The sequence below is a fragment of the Ostrea edulis genome, chromosome 3 (genome assembly GCF_947568905.1).
Source record: "Ostrea edulis chromosome 3, xbOstEdul1.1, whole genome shotgun sequence".
Lineage (NCBI taxonomy): Eukaryota > Metazoa > Mollusca > Bivalvia > Ostreida > Ostreidae > Ostrea > Ostrea edulis.
In genome coordinates this window covers 48135524-48157720 of record NC_079166.1, presented here as the reverse complement: position 1 = coordinate 48157720, position 22197 = coordinate 48135524, and the positions used below count along the sequence as shown (strand labels likewise).

Genomic DNA, 22197 nt, shown 5'->3' with positions numbered 1-22197 from the left:
TAATGATATTGACGTCACCTTTGAACTTACAGTTTACGTTCGCCAGGGAGCTCACGCCACTGCCTGTGGAAATCAGGCGAGAAACATGAATTTGTAGGATCGCTGCCCCGCGGATAGTAAGTTAACATACCTACGAGGTAGACGTGTAATAACGTGATTGTGTGTGGTATGTATTTGTACCGACATATCATAAAATGTGAAAAATTGTCGGCACCTTGTCTGTATCTGGTGGAGTTTTGTGTAAACGGTAGGGTATAATGTACTGAAAAATGTATTATTTAGTATGCTCTGTTCACAGTACATTGTATTACTTATCTTTGCTTACTTATGTTCGTGAGTATCTCGGCTATCTGATATTCCAACAGGTTCAGGTTGGGTACAATTCCTCAATTCCTTTTAGAGGAGGTCAGGCATAGCCTGGGTGTAGACTGTACCTGTCCTCTCCTGTAAAAAGAATATCCATTTTCCCTAAATTGACGAAAGTGATATCAGTTCGTTATACATGCCTTTGTAGTAGTAGAAAACTATTCAGTGGTTTCCATGTGACTTTTAATCAAAAGTTTTGTCAGAAAAGTGGAAAACGAATAATCATTTGATAGTTCCTATGCTTTCAAATTTTTTATTTACACTGACTATCAGCTAAGTTTAACTCTGTAATTTTTGTACGAAACTAACTTTAAAGTCCTATAGACTTCGGTCCATAGTCATTTTATTTCCTATAGACCACAACAAATTCCTATAGACAGAAATTTATTGTGCAATATTCAATGTTATTTGAAAATGAATGATAGACACAAATTCGGTTTGGTAATTTGTTCATAGATTAGTTTAATTTTATTCTTTTTCAATTTCATGCATGTCAAGCTTTTCAATTAGAATTTTGTTTTCTTTTTAGCTCACCTGAGCCGAAGGCTCAAGTGAGCTTTTCTCCAAGCATCTTTTGGTAATGTAAAATTCAGGGGTCCCAGAAGTAGGATCAGAAGTCTGATATGGGAATATGTAGGAAATCAAAACAATTTTTTTTAAAGATTATGAAGACCACACTAAATCATATTAAAATGCAAATGTTCTTATAAAGTTGTGTTGATTCAATTTGTTTATGCCCCAATGACTAGACTCGTATTGTTTTTGTCCTGTCAGTCTAAAACTTGAACCTTGCTCATAATTTTGAATGGTAAGTGATTGGGCTCTCACATTTCTATTCCTTGTGACAAGACCTTTGTTTTGATATCAAAGTTTTTGACCTTGACTTTTGAGTTTGACTTACTTTTAAGAAAATCTAACTAAGGCAATATCTCCTGAACTATTTAATAAATAAGTAGGGCTTTCGTATTTCAGTATTTAGATTCCTGATGGCAAGAGATTTCATTTGATGTTTAACAATGTGATCTTGGCCTTAACATTTGACCCAAGTTTTAAAACTTTACCAATTCTTTAACCTTGCTCATAACTTTTGAATGATGAGTGATACTTCTTTCATATTTCTTGTATGCATTCCTTGTGAGAAGACCTTTCTTTTGGTATCAAAATATTTTAACCATGTAACCTTGACCTTGTATTTGACCTGCTTTTAAGAAAATATAACATAGATTAATTGCACTGTTTAAGATGGCATATATAGTATGGCAAGACAATGCATTTCATACCATGATATTCTATCTTGTGACATTGTATCATGATTATATTCCAGGTATATTGTGACCTTATGGGGCTAGGTTGGGGCCTTAATATGGGGGTCAAAAGTTTTCATGGGAATAAAGATTGCAAAAATGCTTTTAAAAATCAATAACTGAACATCAGCAGGGCCAAGGTGACTCATGTGAGTGATATGGCCCATGGGGCTCTTGTTTATTAAGCATGGATGTGACAGAAGCACTCATTTAGGATTATGCCAACCATATTGTATCGGCTCTGATTGTGTGAAATTTGAGATAATCTGAATCACTGACAGATCCCAGACTGATCTGCTTCCTGTTTGCAGAACAGATAATATAAGATATAAACATGCATACTTCTTAAACACTGTCACATATACTTATCCAGTTGCTTGCTTTAAATTCATGGCCATTCACTGTGGGATTTTAGATATCAGTTTGGCCTTGAACTTAGTCATTCAGGGCATTGAAGATTACATGCTCTTACTTCCAAGTTCATGAAAAAATCAAGTCAAAAATACTCGAGTCGTCAACATCGTATCTTTGATCAAGGCCAATAAAAAAAAAATTCAACTTTGTACCTCATACAGCCCTTTGTGCACTCTAGACATGCATGTAACAATTTATGTATCTTATCAGACTGAGTGAAAATGGATAGTTAATATATACACTGTATGTATGACATATATATATTGATTTAATTTATCTGTTTACATCGAGAATATTTAAATATAAGTTTGCTTTACACATGTGTTATAGCTGTTTTTATAGATGATTGTTAGCAAATAGGTTTAAATGATTTTTTATATAGATCTTTCTAATTTATATCACCCACATACCCGCATTAAAGTATAAACACCATACTGACAATGAATATCAAGAACAAACCCCACAAACTTTCATCGTGTATGTAGCATGTGATTTACGTATTCAGCATAACATATGAACGCCATCAAGTTAGGCAACATATTCTGTTTTGAATTGTTGAGGTAATAGAATACTCATGAGTAGACAAAGAGAACCCACTAAACTTTAATTGTTTTTGTTGTATATTTTTTAAATATTTTTAATGCAGATCACCCCAGTGTAGTATAATAATACAATACACACACACACACACACATATATATATATATGTGTGTGTGTTACTAAATGTAAAGCTTCTGAAGATTTGAAATGAAAGCGATAAATCTTTACTAAACATATTCGTGCATCTTTTTAAAAATTTCTTTTACATATATATATATATATATATATAGAGAGAGAGAGAGAGAATATATATATATATAGAGAGAGAGAGAGAGAGAGAGAGAGAGAGAGAGAGAGAGAGAATATATATATATATAGAGAGAGAGAGAGAGAGAGAGAGAGAGACTACAGAGACACCCTAGAGTCCTACATCTGTTATATACAGAGAAAGACTGTTGAACAGGATGTAAATGTTCTGGGACTTTATTGAGAACCAAGTCTTTCTATGATTTGTAGGAATTTAATAATGAGTAAAGAGAAGAAAGGAGAGGTCAGTTTTGTGGTGGGGGACAATGAGGATAGCACAGATTCTGTAGACCCCCCTGAGGTATTTCTTGATGATCATCATGAGGAAAAGAAGGACAGTGTCCCCTCCCTCATACAATCTCCCTCAAGAGAGGACACCTCTGAACCAAAGCTTAAGTAAGTGTATAGTCTGACAGTAATTATGTATAGTTTTAGTCTGATAGTAATTACTTAAATATATCTGTTATCTGATAGTAATTACTTAAGTCTGTCTGTAGTCTGACAATAATTACTAAGTCTGTAGTCTGACAGCAGTTACTTAAGTCTGTCCGTAGTCTTACAGTAATTACTTGAGTCTGTCCGTAGTCTGACAGGAATTACTTAAGTCTGTCTGTAGTCTGACAGTAAGTACTTAAGTCTGTCTGTAGTCTGACAATAATTACTTAAAGGTATTGTGCCATATTGAACAGTATTTTTCAATGTTGGAAACCAGACCAAAATTTTGTCAGCATGATAAATTATAAAATAAGATCTGGCAATTTTGACAAATTATTGATTGGTATCAGTGAAGTTCTGGACAGGTCTTTTTAATGCAAGATCAAAATGTTGATTTTCTAATGCATATTTATGGAGGATTGATGGCGCAGGAAAAGTATCATTAGAAACAATACGAAGGAAGAGGGATTTTGTTTACTATATTTAGTCATATTAAAAGTGATTTTACATGTAACATTTTTATGTTAACTCCCCTTCTCACGTCCATTGCTGAGTTTGGTTCCTCCTGTCTTGTATTCCATCACTCAATAGCCTGCAGGCCATCCATGCTGTCACGTTGCCATATGATCGTTTACTTTCTAAATTCTGCTAGCAACGTCACCTAATCATGATATTTTTAAATTAGTTTGATTGCTTTTTAATCCATTCAAGCTAAGTTGTACAATTTGCATAAAGTGTATTACTTATATTGCTTGATAAAAAAAATACATACTTTTATTCCTTTGGTGATGTTCATTCAATGATACAGCACATGTACCTTTAAGTAAATCTGTAATCTGACAGTAATAACTTCTGCAGGTCTATGTGGTATCTCATGTCTCAATCAAAATTACAAGTAATCATATGTTTAATATGTTTTAAACATGATTGGTACATCATCTTCTCATTTGTGTGTTTTCGATTGGATAATCTGTCTACATTTCAGCTCATAAAGAGATATTTTTCTACTGTTCAGCTCCTAAAGAGATATCTGTTCATCTCCCAAAAATAATTTCGGGTTTATCTGTGTTAATCATTTCATCCTGCATTTAAAATGTGAAAAACGTGACATACTTTAATTTGTCATTTATAATTACTACTTGTGTTTCATTTCTGTCATCCTTTGTTTTATACTGAATTTCAAGATACCTAATTATTGCCCTGTTATAAAGGTTATTATTTTTTTTAATTCATTAGCATGTATTGAATGTATTTTGTATCTTCACCTGGTTAATAGAATTATTAGAAACAAACATGCAGTATTTGTGTCCAAAATTTTAATCCCAATAATAAGAAAGCAAAAATATGTTATTTTAACCTCTCCTTCAACTTTGGAGTGTTGAAAACATTAGCACATAATATACATAGAAATGGTGATTAATGACCTTGAATATTACATGCCTCTGATATCTATCTAAACAAATATGATAAGCTGAAACTACTTTAAGATACAACCAAGAACAAAGAAAATAGCAGACTTTTAGCTCTTAGAATTCAAAATATTTTGAAGTGCAGTAATTGAGGTACAGGTAGATGTAAAGATATACTTACTCTGTTGATTTAGGTGTACTCAACCAAGTTATTGTGAAACCTCACAGAGACATCCATCCTTTGATATTGATTCCCTGTTGTAAGAATATATTACTATAGATCTTTGTTGACAGTTTCTGAATGTTACCAGTTCAAATTTTTATTTCCAGTTCCTCTTAAAAGAAATATGTGTGTTTAATGCCTGCATCCGCATCTGGGCAAGCAGCTATTTTTACCTCTCAAAACATTAGATTAGGTATCACATCTTGTACCTATACCTATATTTGTTTCCCCTTTCCAACAATTTTTGAAACTTGATAGCCACTAAACAAGTAAAATACATTCATACTTAAGTTAGATTTTGGTATCTACATTAACATATAACTGCCTTCTTCTCATTATGTCCTATTTGGCAAAGGTATTCTACATCGAATAGATATTATTTGAAATTGTAAAAATTCGACAGATCAGCAAATTGAAATACTTTATCATACAGAAATGTGAACTTTGACAGTATTAGTACTTCTGATTGTTATTTATTTATATTGTTATAATCAATACACACCCCCACCCCCCACCCCCACCCCCACCCCCGGAAGGGTGTTCTACAATGGCACTGATATCTATGTAATAAGATGTGCAATTTCACGGCATGATAAGAAGAACAGGAGCCTATAGCGTAAAATTGTACACAAATGTTTCTACAATCCGAATACTTTGTGAAAGGTACATATAGCACTCTCCAGCATGGGAGGTAAAAAGACTATTGGGTTTTTTCTATGTCAGTTTCTGATGATAGTGAAGCTTTTTAAGATAAGTAATTAATTCTACACTGCTTATCAATTTTTTTTATGTTTTGAAAATCAGTGTCCAACAAAATATATTCTGCTAAAATTATTTGTATACCTGTGAGCTAGAAAATCACTAATGTTTACACTGCAGAAAAAATCCCTATAGAATATTATTCTAATGTGTATGATTGCCATCTCTGCACTTGTGGTATTGCTGTTGCTAGGCAAAATGTTAAATTTATCTTTAATTTTGAAGTAAATTTTATCCCTGATACAAATATGAATGAATTGAAAAGGGGACCAAATTTGATCATTATTTCATGGTACGTACCTTGTAATTGAAAGACTTTCCTATACAGTGAAGCTTAATTGTCTAATCCGGACATGCTGGTTACTAGAAAAGATCATTAGATTGGATTAGATAACACCTGGATAGTGTTTATATATCAATTTTATTCAAAATTTATTCTGCCAAAATAGGTATTAATGGTTTACACAACATTTTAGATAGCTGCAATGATGTAGCCCAGCCTCTCCAATTTTCTTTTTTTCCGATATTTGCGGGATAGGGCTACAATTCCATACGATCTTCGTAATGGTGCAAAATATTTTTATGAATAACCTAAAATAGGCTCCGTTTACACATCTCTAATGTTGTTTACACTAAATAGATTACCAAATTTGCGCATGGGCATGTCTAATAAAGGTGTTTTTCATTGTGTAACATGCAAAATTTTTCGTTTACATTAATTGCCATGCTTGTTATCGCGAGATGTCGTAAGTGGATCTATTGAAAAACCAAACCGTTGACATTCAGTGTGAAAAAGTAGTTGTTCAACACAGACTCAAGCCATTCAAACAAAGAAAGGAAAATCATATGGTGGCAGAAAAAAAATTACATTCTGCTGTTTCGTTTTTTAACTTGATATAAAATTTACACATTTCCAATTCCGATGAAATCTCTTTCTCCTCCATACTTGTACATTGGTATGTGTTTGCATATGCAAATAAATTGAAAACTTAAAGTTCAGATCCAGTACATCAAATATTGCGCATAATTTGAATTGAGAAAGTGGAATATATCAAAATTGTTAAAAACAGTAGAATAGTCTCACAAACCGTAAATTTATATAACTAAGAAACACATAATATCAACTGTGTTTCAGTAAAGAAAACCAGCAAATGTTTAGAATGAATCGATCGTAAATGTTGCAGGAGTGAATCACTCCCACAACTGCACTATTTCATAGATCCTAAGGAGTTGTAGCCCCCCCCCCCCCCCCCCCCAACATTAGAGGGCAACATTATTGCAGCTACCTTTCAGATTACATAGCATCTGGATTAAACAGGCTGTACTGTATTAACCAAGCGTTTGCTCCCTTCTTTATGCGCTACATTGTATTTGTTGTTTGTGTCAGATATCATTGAAAGCCTTCTCAAAGTGAGACTAAGTTGGGCGGAAATACATTTCTTCACATTTGATCGTCAGCTGTTGACAATTAAGTGTACATTAATTTTTGTGTTAATTCAGAAATTAAACATTGGTCCCAATCAGTTCTGTAGAAATATCATGGACAGTGACATATATTTAAAAGATGAAATTCTGAAATATTCATCTACATATGTCATACATTCATGAAAGCATATTATCCACAAAATTGAAATTCCCTTCAAAGCCTTGGCCTCATTTCTAAAATCTGAAAAATGGGTTCTATAATTTGATGTATGTAAACAATGATTTACATTTAAGGTGCTAAAAAAAATGATGACTTATAGTCGCAAAATAACTGTCTTGGATTCCAAGTAAACTAGTGTGTATATAGAGATGAAATGCATTTATTTATGTGGTGATTTGAATTTGTTTATTTTCTGTTTTGTGGCATGATGGTTTCTTTTTCTTTCTTTTTTTTTCATTTCAATGATCATTCTTCACAAATTGTTATTTGTAACAGCATGCTTTGAAAATATTTGGGTTATTACTTACATCAATAAAAAAATTATTAATGATCATACTAGGGTTATAAGTAATATCTTATATTTATATTCCGTCACATTTCTTAAATCAAAATAATGTGGCAAAATACGTATAAAAAAATAATTCCATTGTAACATGAGCTGCTGTTAATATATTTATTAAATATCAAATATGCTGTTTTTACTTTGTCCATAAACAATTTTGATTAGGAATCAGCCTACTGACTTTTCACATGGAAAACAAATTGGGCACAGGTAAAATATTACTCTTTTTTGTTATGTGATATATACTTAAGTAGTTTGTGTCCTTTAAGATTGAGCTGCGCAGTATGTACAAATGTATACCTCTTTACTAACACTGGTATGTGATGGGGGTAGGTTGAAGATAAGAAATATGCAGCAAACCTTCAAACAGTAACGATTTTAATGATTGTAGGGGAGATAACTCCTTAATAAATTACTGATTCCATAAGATTTTGTGGTTGTGAAATAATATGATGCAATGAAGTATGGAGGGTTGTCCCCAAAAGTGGTAGACAATGTTAATAACTCATTTATTCGTTAGAAAAAAACATAGTAATTTTCTTTTTGCTATTTAAAAGCATCATTTTGTGTGTTTTGTACAAAGTTTCACAATAATATCTCTTTTCATAATGACATACGGTAGAACACAAATAAAAAACAATACCTCTTTTCATAATGACAGACGGTAGAACACAAATAATAAACATAAGTTCATAGTTGTCTGCACACAAACATCATCTTCATCAATGATGTTCTTTATCTTCAGGATTTTGCAGTCGTTATTTTCTTTTTTAGGCCTTCTCATCTTTGGTTATATGTCATTCCCTCCACACATCTCTTGTACCATTTAAACATTAGTACCCTGCTAACATTCTGGTGATCTGATGTGCTTCCCATCTCCTGTTTTGTTTAAATTAGGCGTCAAACCACGATCTACACAATACTTAATGATTTCTTGTGCTCCAAGAATGCCGTTGATGGTGCCATGTCTCACATATTTCGTTACAGGTAGATTTAAAAATGACATCACATTTCTGCCGGTTATGACATTCTGTGGTTGTAAATCCAGTATATTACACGGAAAACATCACTGATTCCATTGATTTAAATCTGAATGCGATATATTTGATATGAAACTATTTGCTTTCATCTAATTGAGTGGTACAAAGAAAATATCTACATATTTTTGTACGTGTGCCAACTATGCAAGTGGATTTCTTTATTCAGTAACATCTCATTTATCTATTTTATTATTTACTTCAAAGTTTACAATTTTGTTTAGAATAAATAGTTTTCTCATGCAAAAAATCATTTGGATTTGATGCATATTTAATTTTTGAAAATGATTACCATTGTCTACGAGTTTTTGGTACAACCCTCATATGCTTTTTGTTTCTTTGCTAAGTCATATATGTACATAATTTTTTAACTATCAAGAATTATATTGAAAGGGGCATAGACATGATATTTTATCATTTGAAATTCACAATTTTTGGTTACAGAGATATGAATATCTTGATTTAATTGCTGCACAGGATGCACTTTACATAAAACCCAGTTTCCAAAAATGCGTTTGTATAAGCATGTCATTTGTTTATATCGAGAGCGAAATGAATACCAGGGTATGCATTCATTTCTCATTAAGGACTGTAAACAAATCGAAGCCATCAGTTTGATATTTCAGTCACATGACATGTAAATTAACATAAACAGGGCTCCAGTGAGTGCTTTGTCTCCAAAATGAAAAGTTAATTTTAATTAGATGTCTCAAATACATCTTTCCATCTGGTTTTGAAATGAAATTTGAGTTTGTTGCTATGTTTTACATATAACAAGTACTTTCATATCGTTGATTGAATATCTAAGTATTTTTTTTTACCTGAATCATGTCCATGCCCCTATAATTTTCTCCTCATGTGTATTTGTGTCTGCATGCTTATCTTAACTGCAAAAAGGTATGACTTTTGTGTCGTCATGTGAATAAAACAGTTTGATTAAAACTTCAGAAAAATACTCAATGTTGATATTAATCATGAATTCATTTCAATTTAGAAGTTTAACACACTTTTATTAAATGGGTAAATATATTTCTGAACAGGTCTACCTTCATGGCAAAAAGGTACGAAACATCAGCATCAGTGTAAATTTCATGAATTAAAATCCACCTTTGAGAGTTGTGAACAATTATGACTTTGAAAAACACACTGTCTAGCTATGCTCAACAGAGAGTATTTTCTATTCATATTTTGAAAACATGGAAATTATTTAGAATACTACAAGTCAAGTTGTGATTGAAAAATTTTTCAATATATTTTGGACTCAAACCCTATACAGTACATTTACGGTGCTTGTGTACCAACTGATCCAGGAGGATGACAAATGCTTTTTTTTTCAGGGATAGATTTTTGTCAGAATTCAGACTATAATCAGACCAAATGGAAACCCATTTGTGTGATAGAGCCATACTATTGTTGTGTAGGGAACTTGGATAAATTATAGGGGCTATATTTAGAAGGTGGCATTAGCAGTATAGTAAAATAACTTTATATTCCATCCATAGAAATTTGTTTTTATTTTTGCTAAATATAAAAAAGGATGTTTTTGATTAGCTGCCCCATGGGGGTATAATAGATACCCTACCCCCTACTTTTTTTTTTTAAAGAAAACATTATGAAAATTATTTAATCTTTCTTGATCTGAATATGTACATTATTATATAAAAAAGCCAGCTAGGGGTTCTTTATTGTAGAAGAAATAACATTTTATGTGCTAAGTATTACATGTAATGATATGTATACATGTACCAGTATCAGAGAAAATTCAGTCCATCTCATTTCCTATTGTTCTGCATGATAAAAAAATGAAAAAAATTTCATATATATTATATATGCTGCAAATTTGGATATAATTTGTCCTTTACCACTAGTAGATACAACAAATGTGTTCTATACCAGAATATTCAAAGTCATATATATGACTTCTTTTTTTTAAAAAGTGACATATGGAATGGACCTTGGTACAAAAACAAGAAAATTAAATGTATTGCAAAATATTTGATCTCAGCATTTCCTATCGATAAGAATCCATCCTTAATTAGATACCAGCTAAGCAATAAATCTATAGGAATATGAAATCTACATGATATCAATAATGATTTGAATGCACATGAATTTACAATATGATCCACAGAGAAAAATGATGACATACATACACACACACAAAAGTGGATTTTAAGTGGGAAAAAATCATAGTACCACTCCATCCCTTAGAAGCGATGTGCCACGGCCCCTTCAGGGCCTTAAATGGTTCATTTCTTTCAGGGGTCTGAGAAGTACCAAGAATTTATCCCAGACTTCATTCACATGTGACCTGTGTTCAATTCTTCTGATAATTATTCAATATTGAGCAATTCAAGAAATTTTTTAATTGGAGATATTGACTTATAAAGTTAGAAAGTTTTCTTTGCAATTTTTGCTGAAGTACAACTATACTTGAATGGAAGAAGAAATTGAAGGGAAAAAAATAACCAAAAAAACCAAAAAACACTTTATTCATGTACAGGCATGCGCAAAAGTACTTTAATTTTGGATTAATTTAATAAATCTATGTTAAAAATTTCAGCAGGTTTTTAGGTTTTCATCCCGTGCATGCTAAGTATGAAGAACTTTAAACTTTGTGTATCTGATAGATTATTGTACAATAAAAGCTTCCTAGCAAGTTTGCTTGTTATGAGACAAAGAGAAAAAAAACATGAAAGGATTGCTACACTTATAATGCTTAATATGCTGCTTGTCATGTAACATTGTCTGATACAAAAATAAGAATATACATGCAGATGAGTGTGTACACATATAGCTGCTTACAGATTTCATTAGTAACTTAGTATATGAAATATTGCATTGCAATGTAATTTTATGCCTTCAGAAACACAAGATCTGAAACATATTGTATTTGACCTTTCTCTATATCATGTCATAACCATAAATGTTAGGTAAACATATACAGGTTTTTGATAAACATACATACTGTAGTAACCAAGGCATATCTAATTATACTGAGGTCTTGTGACCATAACCTTAGTGTGAAAGAAAATACTAGACTGATGTATTTAAAAAAAAAAAATGCTAGAATCTTTTATGTATTATATTGGACTGTTTTATGTATTTAAAAATAATACTAAGTGTTTTATGTAAAATTGAAAATGAAATACTAGATTGTTTCACTGTCAACTTTGACCTTTTCAACAATGTTGCATTATGAAACAAGGTCATGTAATGATCTTGATGTGTTTCACAAACAGATCTTTTTAATTGAATTACCTTATGATAAGTACATTATATTTCACATTATTTAGAACATTAATTAATGAAAACCTATCTTCAAAACTGATAAATTTAAAAAGCAGACATGAGATTTCAACAAAATAATGAATGTGTATTCAGCTCTATAATTTCATTTGAAATCTGATCTGAGAATAAAACTATGTAGGAGTACATTTTAGATTTGCAAGCATGTAAATGAAACTAAGCATTTCTTCACCTTGTTTGAATGGTTGTGCATTATTACTAACAGTGGATGCTTCTAAATCATAGCATGTTTAGTTTGTTTGCATGGTTGAAGTGCATGATATGTTGTGTATTTTTTTAATAGTAAATAACTTGTTTTATAAACTGTAAACTTTATTAGAGTTATGTATTTGCCTACTACATGAATAATTATAACTGTTTATAATAAGTCAATGTTGCATAACTTTATCTCAGATACATTTTCTTTTCAATTCAATGCTTAAATATAAAACTCCTTCGTCCAATAGGCAGTTATTCCTGAATTTATTATGAATAATGGTAAAATGAAAACTTGTCTATTGTAGGCACTCCATGTCAGGGGCCAGTAATTTGGACAGTAGGGGGAGACGAATGAGTTACCACCCTAAGGACTTCTCTGTGGCCACACCAGAGGAATTTGTCAAGAGATTCGGAGGAAATAAAGTCATCAACAAAGTAAGACCATGTAAAAAAAAAAAAAAAAAAACCCAAGAAAGTTGTATCTCTAGTCATGCTATTCCGTATGTGTGTGTGTAGTCATGCTATTCCGTATGTGTGTGTGTAGTCGTGCTATTCTGTATGTGTGTGTGTAGTCATGCTATTCCGTATGTGTGTGTGTAGTCGTGCTATTCTGTATGTGTGTGTGTAGTCAGTGTGTGTGTAGTCGTGCTATTCCATGTGTGTGTAGTCATGCTATTCCGTATGTGTGTGTGTAGTCATGCTATTCCGTATGTGTGTGTGTAGTCATGCTATTCACTATGTGTGTGTGTAGTCATGCTATTCCGTATGTGTATCTGTAGTCATGCTATTCCGTATGTGTGTGTGTAGTCATGCTATTCACTATGTGTGTGTGTAGTCATGCTATTCACTATGTGTGTGTGTAGTCGTGCTATTCCGTATGTGTATCTGTAGTCATGCTATTCCACATGTGTGTGTGTAGTCGTGCTATTCCGTATGTGTGTATGTAGTCATGCTATTCCATATGTGTGTGTGTAGTGCTATTCTGTATGTGTGTATACAGAAGGAAATTGTAAAAAAGTTACATTTGTTTGCCCTCACCCAATTGACTTCCAATGAAATTCTCCCCAACTTAAAAATACCTATGTGTTTTTAGTAATTTCGATTTTAAAGGTGAATTTATTTTCAATTTTGTAGGTATTTTTCATCATAGATTCCTTAGTTTCAATGTGAATATTTAGGGCCCATTTGGAGAAAACATTTTTTGTAAACTGCAATGTCGTTAAAAAATAGACTTTTACCTGCCTACCCATGTACCCAGATTTGAAGGACAATCCTGACATTTTTTTTAGCTCACCTGAGCTGAAAGATCCAAGTGAGCTTTTCTGATCGCCTGTTGTCTGTCCTACCTGTAATCTTTTTACATTTTCTTCTTCTCCAGAACCACAGGGCCAATATCAACCAAACTTGGCACAAAGCATCCTTGGGTGAAGGGCTTTCAAGTTCGTTCAAATGAAGGGCCATGTCCCCTTCAAAGGGGAGATAATCACAAAAGTGCAAAAATAGGTTGGAGTCATTTAAAAATCTTCTCAAGAACCACTGGGTCAGATGAGCTGAAATTTACATGAAAGCTTCCTGACATAGTGCAGATTCAATTTTGATAAAATCATGACCCCTGGGGGTAGGATGGGGCCACAATAGGGGATCAAAGTTTTACATACACACACACACACATATATATATATATATATAGAAAATCTTTAAAAAAGTCTTTTTCTCAAGAACCATTGGGCCAAAGAAGTTTACATTTGCATGAAAACTTCTTGACATAGTGCAATTTCAAATTTCTTAAAATCATGGCCTCCGGGGTTAGGATGGGGCCACAATAGGAGACCAAAGTTTTACATACTAATTATGCAAAGAAAAAATCTTTAAAAATCTTCTTCTCAAGAACCTTTGGGCCAAAGAAATTTTTATTTACATGAAAGCTTCCTGACATAGTGCAGATTCAAGTTAACTTTGTAAAAATCATGGCCCTTGGGGGTAGGTTGAGGCCACAATAGGGATCAAAGTCTTACATGCAAATATATATGTAAAATCTTTAAATATGGGCCAAGGTAACTAAATTAAAGTAAATAATGATACTCAGAAATGTCAACAAGTTACATATTAACAGAGTATTGGTCTATTCAATGCAAGGCGAAATCGATGATTTTCTAATGCATATTTATGAAGGAGTGACATCTTTGGTGGATGTGTGCAAGCACACGAGAAAAATATTTAGGGAGAAGAGGATTTCTTTTGTAATCGTATGAAAATGATTTTGTGTTAAACATGAAATGTAACTCCCCTTCTATTGCGTTGATTATATCTCGTCCACTCTCTTGCGACCCCATGTAATTGTTTACTTTTTAAATTCAGCTTCCGACATATGTGATCATGAATATTTCAAAATTGGGCATTTTTTACCCAACTCTGAGCAGCTAAATAGGGAATCAGTGAGATAATTTTTTGATCCAATCGAATTGAATTGCAATATTTGTATAAAGTGTATAACTTATATAACTTGATAAAAAGCACATGCTTTTTATTCCATCTACAATATCCTTTTAATATGGTTGAGATTGATCACTGTTTGTTATCTTCACCTTTCATATTCACCTTTATATTTAAAGTGTAATAATATTACCATACTTTGTATGTCAGCCTGGATAGCTCAGTGGTTAGATCACCTATCTAGTTATGCAAGGGTCCTGGGTTCGATCCCAGATTGATCCAAAGATTTTTCTCCCTTTCTTTGCCACAATGACTTAGTGATGCCCATGTATATAACTGTTTGTAATATACATTACAAGAGCTAATGTTACATTTCTTCTTGCCACAACCAAGAACTATCAAAATATTCAAACTCTAAAACAAACCTGGTAATATATTACCCCAATTATTTTTGTAGAAACAAGATAAGGATGCAAGAGAATTGTAACCGAAATGTCACCAAAAAATTATATGTTATTGAAAAATATCACATCCTAAAATGTTGACTCAAGTAAACAAAGATATTTTCAATGGTAGGGTGGCAAATTAGTCTTACTTAATCCATCATCTTGTGACTTAAAACAGGCAATGTGCATTTGGCCATATGATGTTACAATATCATTTGTCATGTATTTAACATTCAGTTCTAAACAGATTGTGATAAATGGAATTGATAAATGGGGTACTGATTAAGAGTACAAGGCCAGGGTGAAAAAAGAGTGAGAAATATTTCCTATCAACATATATTACAATAGATACAACCTTGTCCACTTAACATCCATATCAAGTGTGCAAACAATTCATGATCATACAGCGACTTTGTAATGTTGAGTATCAGTATATTTAGTGTTTTAAGGTGGAATCCAAGTAATTTAATTTGGAATATGCATTAATGTAATTTTTATAAGTATAGTTTAGATATTATAATATAGTAAATTGAAAGAGGATATTCATTCAGTTTAATGCAGAATTCATGCAAAACAAGTTCATTTGGTAACAATTTAAGTCGGATGAATTCGATGCCATAACAAGCATTCAATTACTATGGATTTTGTGGACAAAAACACCAACTGCAACAAGGAATATAAGCAAACATGATTCTGATAGATACCATGTTTACCTGATTGGCAATTGAATAATACGAGACTTTTGAGATACAGATACACTTCTTTTATCGCGCGTTGAACGTAATTGTAATAGGGCATATTTCACTTCCGGATTACAATAACAACTAAGTAAACAAGCATGGAAGACTTCAGTTGCAATCAAGTTTCTGTTAAAATGCTATCTTTCCAAGAAAGGAATGACTACACCATTTATAGAAAAACACATTTGATTGAATTATGCGAGCTGACGTGGGAAATAAATCCTGAGGATGTAGAAATGAAAGACGATTATTCTGACATGGATTAGCAATGGAGAACTTCCATCTGCTTTACACCCAGGCACTGAGCACCAATAGGGGCTTGGATCATCAGCGTTCTTCCTCTTTATGACTGTGCATAGCTTTTCACGTATTGTCTGTTAACGAAACATCATTTTTAAATTGGCATCAATGTCAACTTTGCTTTACAATTACGTGACTGCTGTGTATAAACGTCAATTCTAATCAGCTGATCCGGCACATCCTGAAAGTTCCATATTGAGAACAAACTTTTGTGAGACACAGTGAGGTGCTCACGCATCTTGTTTATATTTAGGGAATAGTTCATGATATTTTGCTTTAAAAGATGTGTTATTTCTAAATCAAACTATGCATTGTAGGTGCTGATAGCCAACAATGGAATTGCTGCTGTTAAGTGTATGCGTTCAGTCAGGCGGTGGGCTTATGAAATGTTTCGAAATGAGCGGGCCATCCGTTTTGTAGTCATGGTCACACCAGAAGATCTCAAAGCTAATGCAGGTTTACTTTTTTACTGCTTATATGTGTCTCGCTAAATTTTATAAATTCCACAGGATGGGTACTTAAAACATACTTGTATTTTCAACTATTCCTAATTCTGAAACCTTTAAAACTGTTGTAAGTACAGTATATAATGGCACTGCACAGCATGATTGATTTCTTTCAGAGTACATCCGTCTAGCTGACCAGTATGTCCCAGTACAAGGCGGAACAAACAACAATAACTACGCCAATGTGGAACTTATCCTGGATATAGCCAAGCGAACACAAGTACAGGTAATGTAATTTATCCTGGATATAGCCAAGCGAACACAAGTACAGGTAATGTAATTTATCCTGGATATAGCAAAGCAAACACAAGTATAGGTAACTTAACTTATCCTGCATATAGCTAAACAAATACCAGTACAGGTAACAATTATCCTGGATATAACTAAACAAACACAAGTACAGGTAATGTAATTATCCTGGATATAGCTAAGTGTAGTTATCCTGGATATAGCCAAGCAAACACAAGTACAGGTAATGTAATTTATCCTGGATATAGCCAAGCAAACACAAGTACAGGTAATGTAACTTATCCTGGATATAGCTGAACAAACACAAGTTGTAATGAAGATGATAATTATGTAACTAATTACTTGCATATATGTTGTAGGCTATTTGGGCAGGCTGGGGCCATGCCTCAGAAAATCCCAAGTTACCAGAACTCCTCCATAAAAATGGAATTATTTTTATCGGTAAGTGCATTTATTCATAGGTGTGATTGATAAAGAGGATTGGTATATGAATTCGTGTTTGCATGGCATAATGACTTCAGTCTATACATTTTATGAATATTTTTCTTGCTTGATAACAGGTCCACCAGAGGGAGCTATGTGGGCCCTGGGGGACAAGATTGCTTCCTCCATTGTTGCCCAGACTGCGGGAGTGCCCACAATGCCATGGAGTGGTTCAGGTAATATGTTTTATTTGTCTGCAGTTGCTTTCCAGAATGAAAAATAGAAACAAAGTTGTAAAAAAAATTAGAATGTATTACGAAAATTGTTAAGTGTGGTTTGCTTATGTTGAATAAAGTATTGATACAGTGCAATGTTAATTCCCAGGCCTGACCCTGAACCACTCCAAGAGTGACACTAGAGCAGTCAGTGTGCCCTCTGACATCTACAGGAAGGGATGTGTGGAGGATGTGGATGAGGGACTCCAGTCTGCCAACAAAATCGGCTTTCCTGTGATGATTAAGGCCTCAGAGGGAGGGGGTGGGAAGGGGATCAGGAAGGCAGAGAATGCTGATGACTTCCCTAACCTCTTCAGACAGGTAGGAAAATCAGAGGAAAAGTTACTGTTCGACTGAGGAGACCATACAGAGTATCTGATCACAATCTGTAGTTTTCCCCATTAGAATTTATTGTTGCAATAAATGGAATTTCAACTTCTACACATGTGTTGATATGATGGATGTGTTCTATTTTGTAGTACACCGTTCTGAGTTTGATAGATAGCTCTGCTTTTGGAGCCCTTAATTAATTTAGTTTCAGAGCATTATGACAGCATATTACATGTATTAAGCCAGTTATGTCATGGAATATTTTTACTTAAGGTGAAATTTTTGTCCTCTCCTTAGGTGCAAGTTGAAGTTCCAGGATCCCCGATCTTCATAATGAAACTGGCAACGCATGCTCGTCACTTGGAGGTCCAGATCTTGGCTGATAATTATGGTAATGCCATTTCTTTGTTTGGGAGGGACTGCTCCATTCAGCGAAGACATCAAAAGATCATAGAAGAAGCCCCCGCCTCGATTGCGACTACAGAAGTGTTTGAAAAGATGGAACAGGTAACCGAGAAGAAGGCTATTTTCATAACATCTTGATCAATTGTTTCTTGTGAATGAAAAGCATGAGCACTAATATCCTTATAAGCATAATAAATTCTCATTTGAAAAAGCTGGCAGCATAAATGACTGTTTAAAATGTGAGTGAAGGGAAGATCATTGTTGTAAATACATTTGTTGGTCACCTACAGGCTGCAGTGACCCTGGCTAAGATGGTGCGGTACGTCAGTGCTGGTACAGTGGAATACCTGTATAACGAGGAGACGGAGACATTCCACTTCCTGGAGCTTAATCCACGTCTCCAAGTGGAACATCCGTGTACAGAGATGGTGGCAGACATCAACCTTCCAGCTGCTCAGTTACAGGTAGGAAAAGTGCACAAGAAATGATAGCTACTTCAGAATGTCTGTTTTAGGAGGTTTGCATGTGACAGTCCTAGCGGAATGAATCATTGAAGTCTTTGATGAATCACAGGGTTGAAACATGTTTGGGTAATTGAAAATGTACAAATAATTATCTTATCCATTCTGGAAACTTCAGATGCTCAGCAACATTCATATTGGAGAAAGTATGGTTTCTTGTTACTTCTGTATAATCAAAAGGCATAATAATGTATTCATTGAAGATTGCTATGGGCCTGCCCCTGTACCGCCTTAAGGACATCCGACAGCTGTATGAAGTGGATACATGGGGAGACAGTCCTATAGACTTCTCTAACCCCTCCATTCACCCCAGACCCCGGGGTCATGTCATAGCGGCCAGGATCACCAGTGAAAATCCAGATGAAGTAAGAAACATATACCAGAACAGTGCCCTATTATTATGTGTCCATAAATCACAGTCAATTTTGTTGTGACTTGGTCAATAGAACACAAGATTTCAGATATACCCTATAAAATGCAAATTGAATCAGATGTATGTGTTTTGCAGCTGCTATAGAAAGGAAATTTGTATTAAAAAATATTTTTGTTGCTATGGGCTTTGATGTATGGAAACAGAAAAGTAAATCGACATGAATTATGCAAAATAGCTAAGAAGAGTAGTCTAAAATCATTGTTGAACTGTCTGTACAGGGATTTAAGCCGAGTTCTGGTACAGTCCAGGAGTTAAATTTCCGCAGCAGTAAGAATGTGTGGGGGTACTTCAGCGTGGCAGCCACGGGAGGGCTACATGAATTTGCTGACTCCCAGTTTGGACACTGCTTCTCCTGGGGAGAGGACCGGGAAGATGCCCGAGAGTAAGTTGCAATTTGTATGATTAGGCTTTTTCAATGTTGCTGAATCAGCTTATTTAATGTTTATAGAGAAACTTGGTGCCCTTGACACCAGCAACATCTGTTCATCAGTTGATAAAAAGTCACTGATTTGTAAGGATCTTTTATGTTTATATTCATCATTATTATTTTCTTCTGCTCAGGATTTCTAAGATCATTTTAGTTCTATTTTAAATGTAATAATGAATTCAGATCCTCCTTGAATGACTACAAATAACAACAAAACACCCAACAGTCATGCTGTATATTACAAATTCAATGCCCCACAGTCATACTGTATATTAAAGAAATTAATTTCATTTTTGAAAATACATGAAGGTATGTACTGCGGTGCTTCATACTGTCACACTTCATGAAGTGCTCGGTGCTTCATGAAAAGTATGCTGGCTTGAATTGTTGCAGTTCATACCCTCATGTATTTTCGAAAGTGAAATTTACTTTTTATATATACATGATCTCTGTTGGAATTCCCTGTTGTAAAAATAGATGTACAATATTTATCAAGATTTTATACGCGCATTGTTCACAACTTCAGTGCATTCATGAGGAAATGGCTTTCATTACAATTTGTAAGATAGCAAAGGCAAAGTTATTGGAAATATAAGTATTACAAAATCAGTGCCACAACAGTCAATATGTTATATTTTACATCAGCTTAATTTCACATGCTGTTATATTTCTCATGAAAATCAGTGATTTCAGAGTACCATATAAGCAGAATTTTTAGCGAAGATTTAATTTTAGCATTATTAGCAAGAGTGATGAGATCACTAAAATTGAATATCGCTAACAATTTATCCCATATCAGAGGTAATAGTGATCTTTCCTGGAATTATAAAGTTGCTAAAATTAGCTCTCGCTAAATGTATATATATCCATTTTTATGGAAAAATTGTTAAATTTGTGTCTCACTAAAAATTCCACATATAGAAGCTGAAAGAAATTTTCTAGTAATTTGAATATATTTAATGAAAGTAGCTTATGAAGTTTGATTTGGTCATTATAAGGAATAAACAAATGTACTGTACAATGTAAACTGATTTCAGGAACTTAGTGGTGGCCTTGAAGGAGCTGTCGATCCGTGGTGACTTCAGAACAACAGTAGAATACCTCATCAAACTGTTAGAAACGGAGGAATACCAGAACAACAAGATCACCACAGGCTGGCTGGATAAGCTGATATCCGAGAACGTCCAGGCAGAGAAGCCAGATGTCATGCTCGGAGTAATATCTGGAGCACTCCACATAGGAGAGCACCAAATCCAGGATTGCTTCCAGACATTCCAGGCCTCCCTGGAGAGAGGGCAGATCCTGCCGGCTAACTTGCTGAAAAATCATGTGGACGTGGAATTCATTAGTGAAGGGATCAAGTACAATGTCAAGGTCAGTAAAAATTCAAGGGCAGGATAAGGACATTTGGAAATTAAAAAACTGATATGTAAATAAAAATCTATGGCAAAAATGAGTGTAAATTTCAAATTATATCATAGAGGGTGAAGCCCTCTGACGGCCCAAAGGGCCTTGAGAGTGGAGCTCTCCCTATAGGTAACTTATATACCTGTTTAAAAGGAAAATTTAGAAAACTAATGAAAAATAAAACCATACCTATGGAACTTTTGGTCCCAATGGTGTCGATTCGAATATTAGCACGTGGACATGTATTTCTCCATTTTGAATCTCGTCTACCCTAGTTCACGTCATTCTGAGATGTTACATAAAATCCTTAAAAGCATGTAATTCTTATTTTCTTAAATATTTCATTCCTTGATTAGGGCTATTCCAGAAATAAATACATGGGGGGGTCGGGAGGCACCTTTTGTATAATACCAAGCACCCATAAAAAAAAATAAAAAATTACCCCATGACCCATCAAATTAATAAACTCATTTTACAATGACCCATCTAATAAAAAAAAAAAGTAACTAGACCCACCACAAAAATATTTTTTAAAATGAAAACGGTACAAATCTCGCGAGGTTTTCGGGACAAACATTCTAGTCAATGACGCGGTAATGCCTGTGCGACATTGTATCACAGTAGTTCTGAAGAAACGATGTCACATCAACAATCAAAGGCATCTATGGCGGGAATGTTGGAAAGATTGGGAGTCCAAACGATGCTATTATCATGAAATGGGTATGGATATGTTTTTCCACGAATCGTTCGTCTTCTAATGGAACCCGCGCCCGGAGGAGGCCTCTATATCACCATCACACCGACTGATAAATATAACGCATCAGTACCCTCGTATAAATCAACTAAGGTTTGCCTATTTTTATTAGAAAACGGAATACCTATTGGTTTCAAAATATTCCCAAAATCAATGCACTGTAAACTGTAATAATCTACAGAACAGAGTTCACCGCCATCACGTCCAAAGGGACCCTATTAAACGCGCCTCTAATTTGAAGAGTGCTGTAATGGAAAGTT

General features: G+C 33.9%; 1 protein-coding gene across 18 annotated transcripts in view; it reads left to right on the top strand.

The window, feature by feature from the left end:
• LOC125674126 (acetyl-CoA carboxylase-like) overlaps window positions 1–22197 on the top strand; it is a 53446-nt gene continuing 31249 nt past the window's right edge. The window contains exons 1-17 of one of the 18 annotated variants that reach the window (XM_056158020.1): window positions 1–116; window positions 3141–3326; window positions 4969–5034; window positions 7910–7954; window positions 9822–9842; window positions 11348–11377; window positions 12594–12723; window positions 16525–16663; window positions 16830–16939; window positions 17322–17403; window positions 17523–17621; window positions 17770–17981; window positions 18288–18497; window positions 18686–18859; window positions 19120–19281; window positions 19568–19731; window positions 20814–21150. In XM_056158020.1, coding sequence (XP_056013995.1) covers window positions 3151–3326; window positions 4969–5034; window positions 7910–7954; window positions 9822–9842; window positions 11348–11377; window positions 12594–12723; window positions 16525–16663; window positions 16830–16939; window positions 17322–17403; window positions 17523–17621; window positions 17770–17981; window positions 18288–18497; window positions 18686–18859; window positions 19120–19281; window positions 19568–19731; window positions 20814–21150 — 2157 coding nt within the window. In that variant the 5' untranslated portion in view covers window positions 1–116; window positions 3141–3150. The other 17 variants (XM_056158018.1, XM_056158019.1, XM_056158026.1 and 14 more) reach the window with 17 other exon arrangements.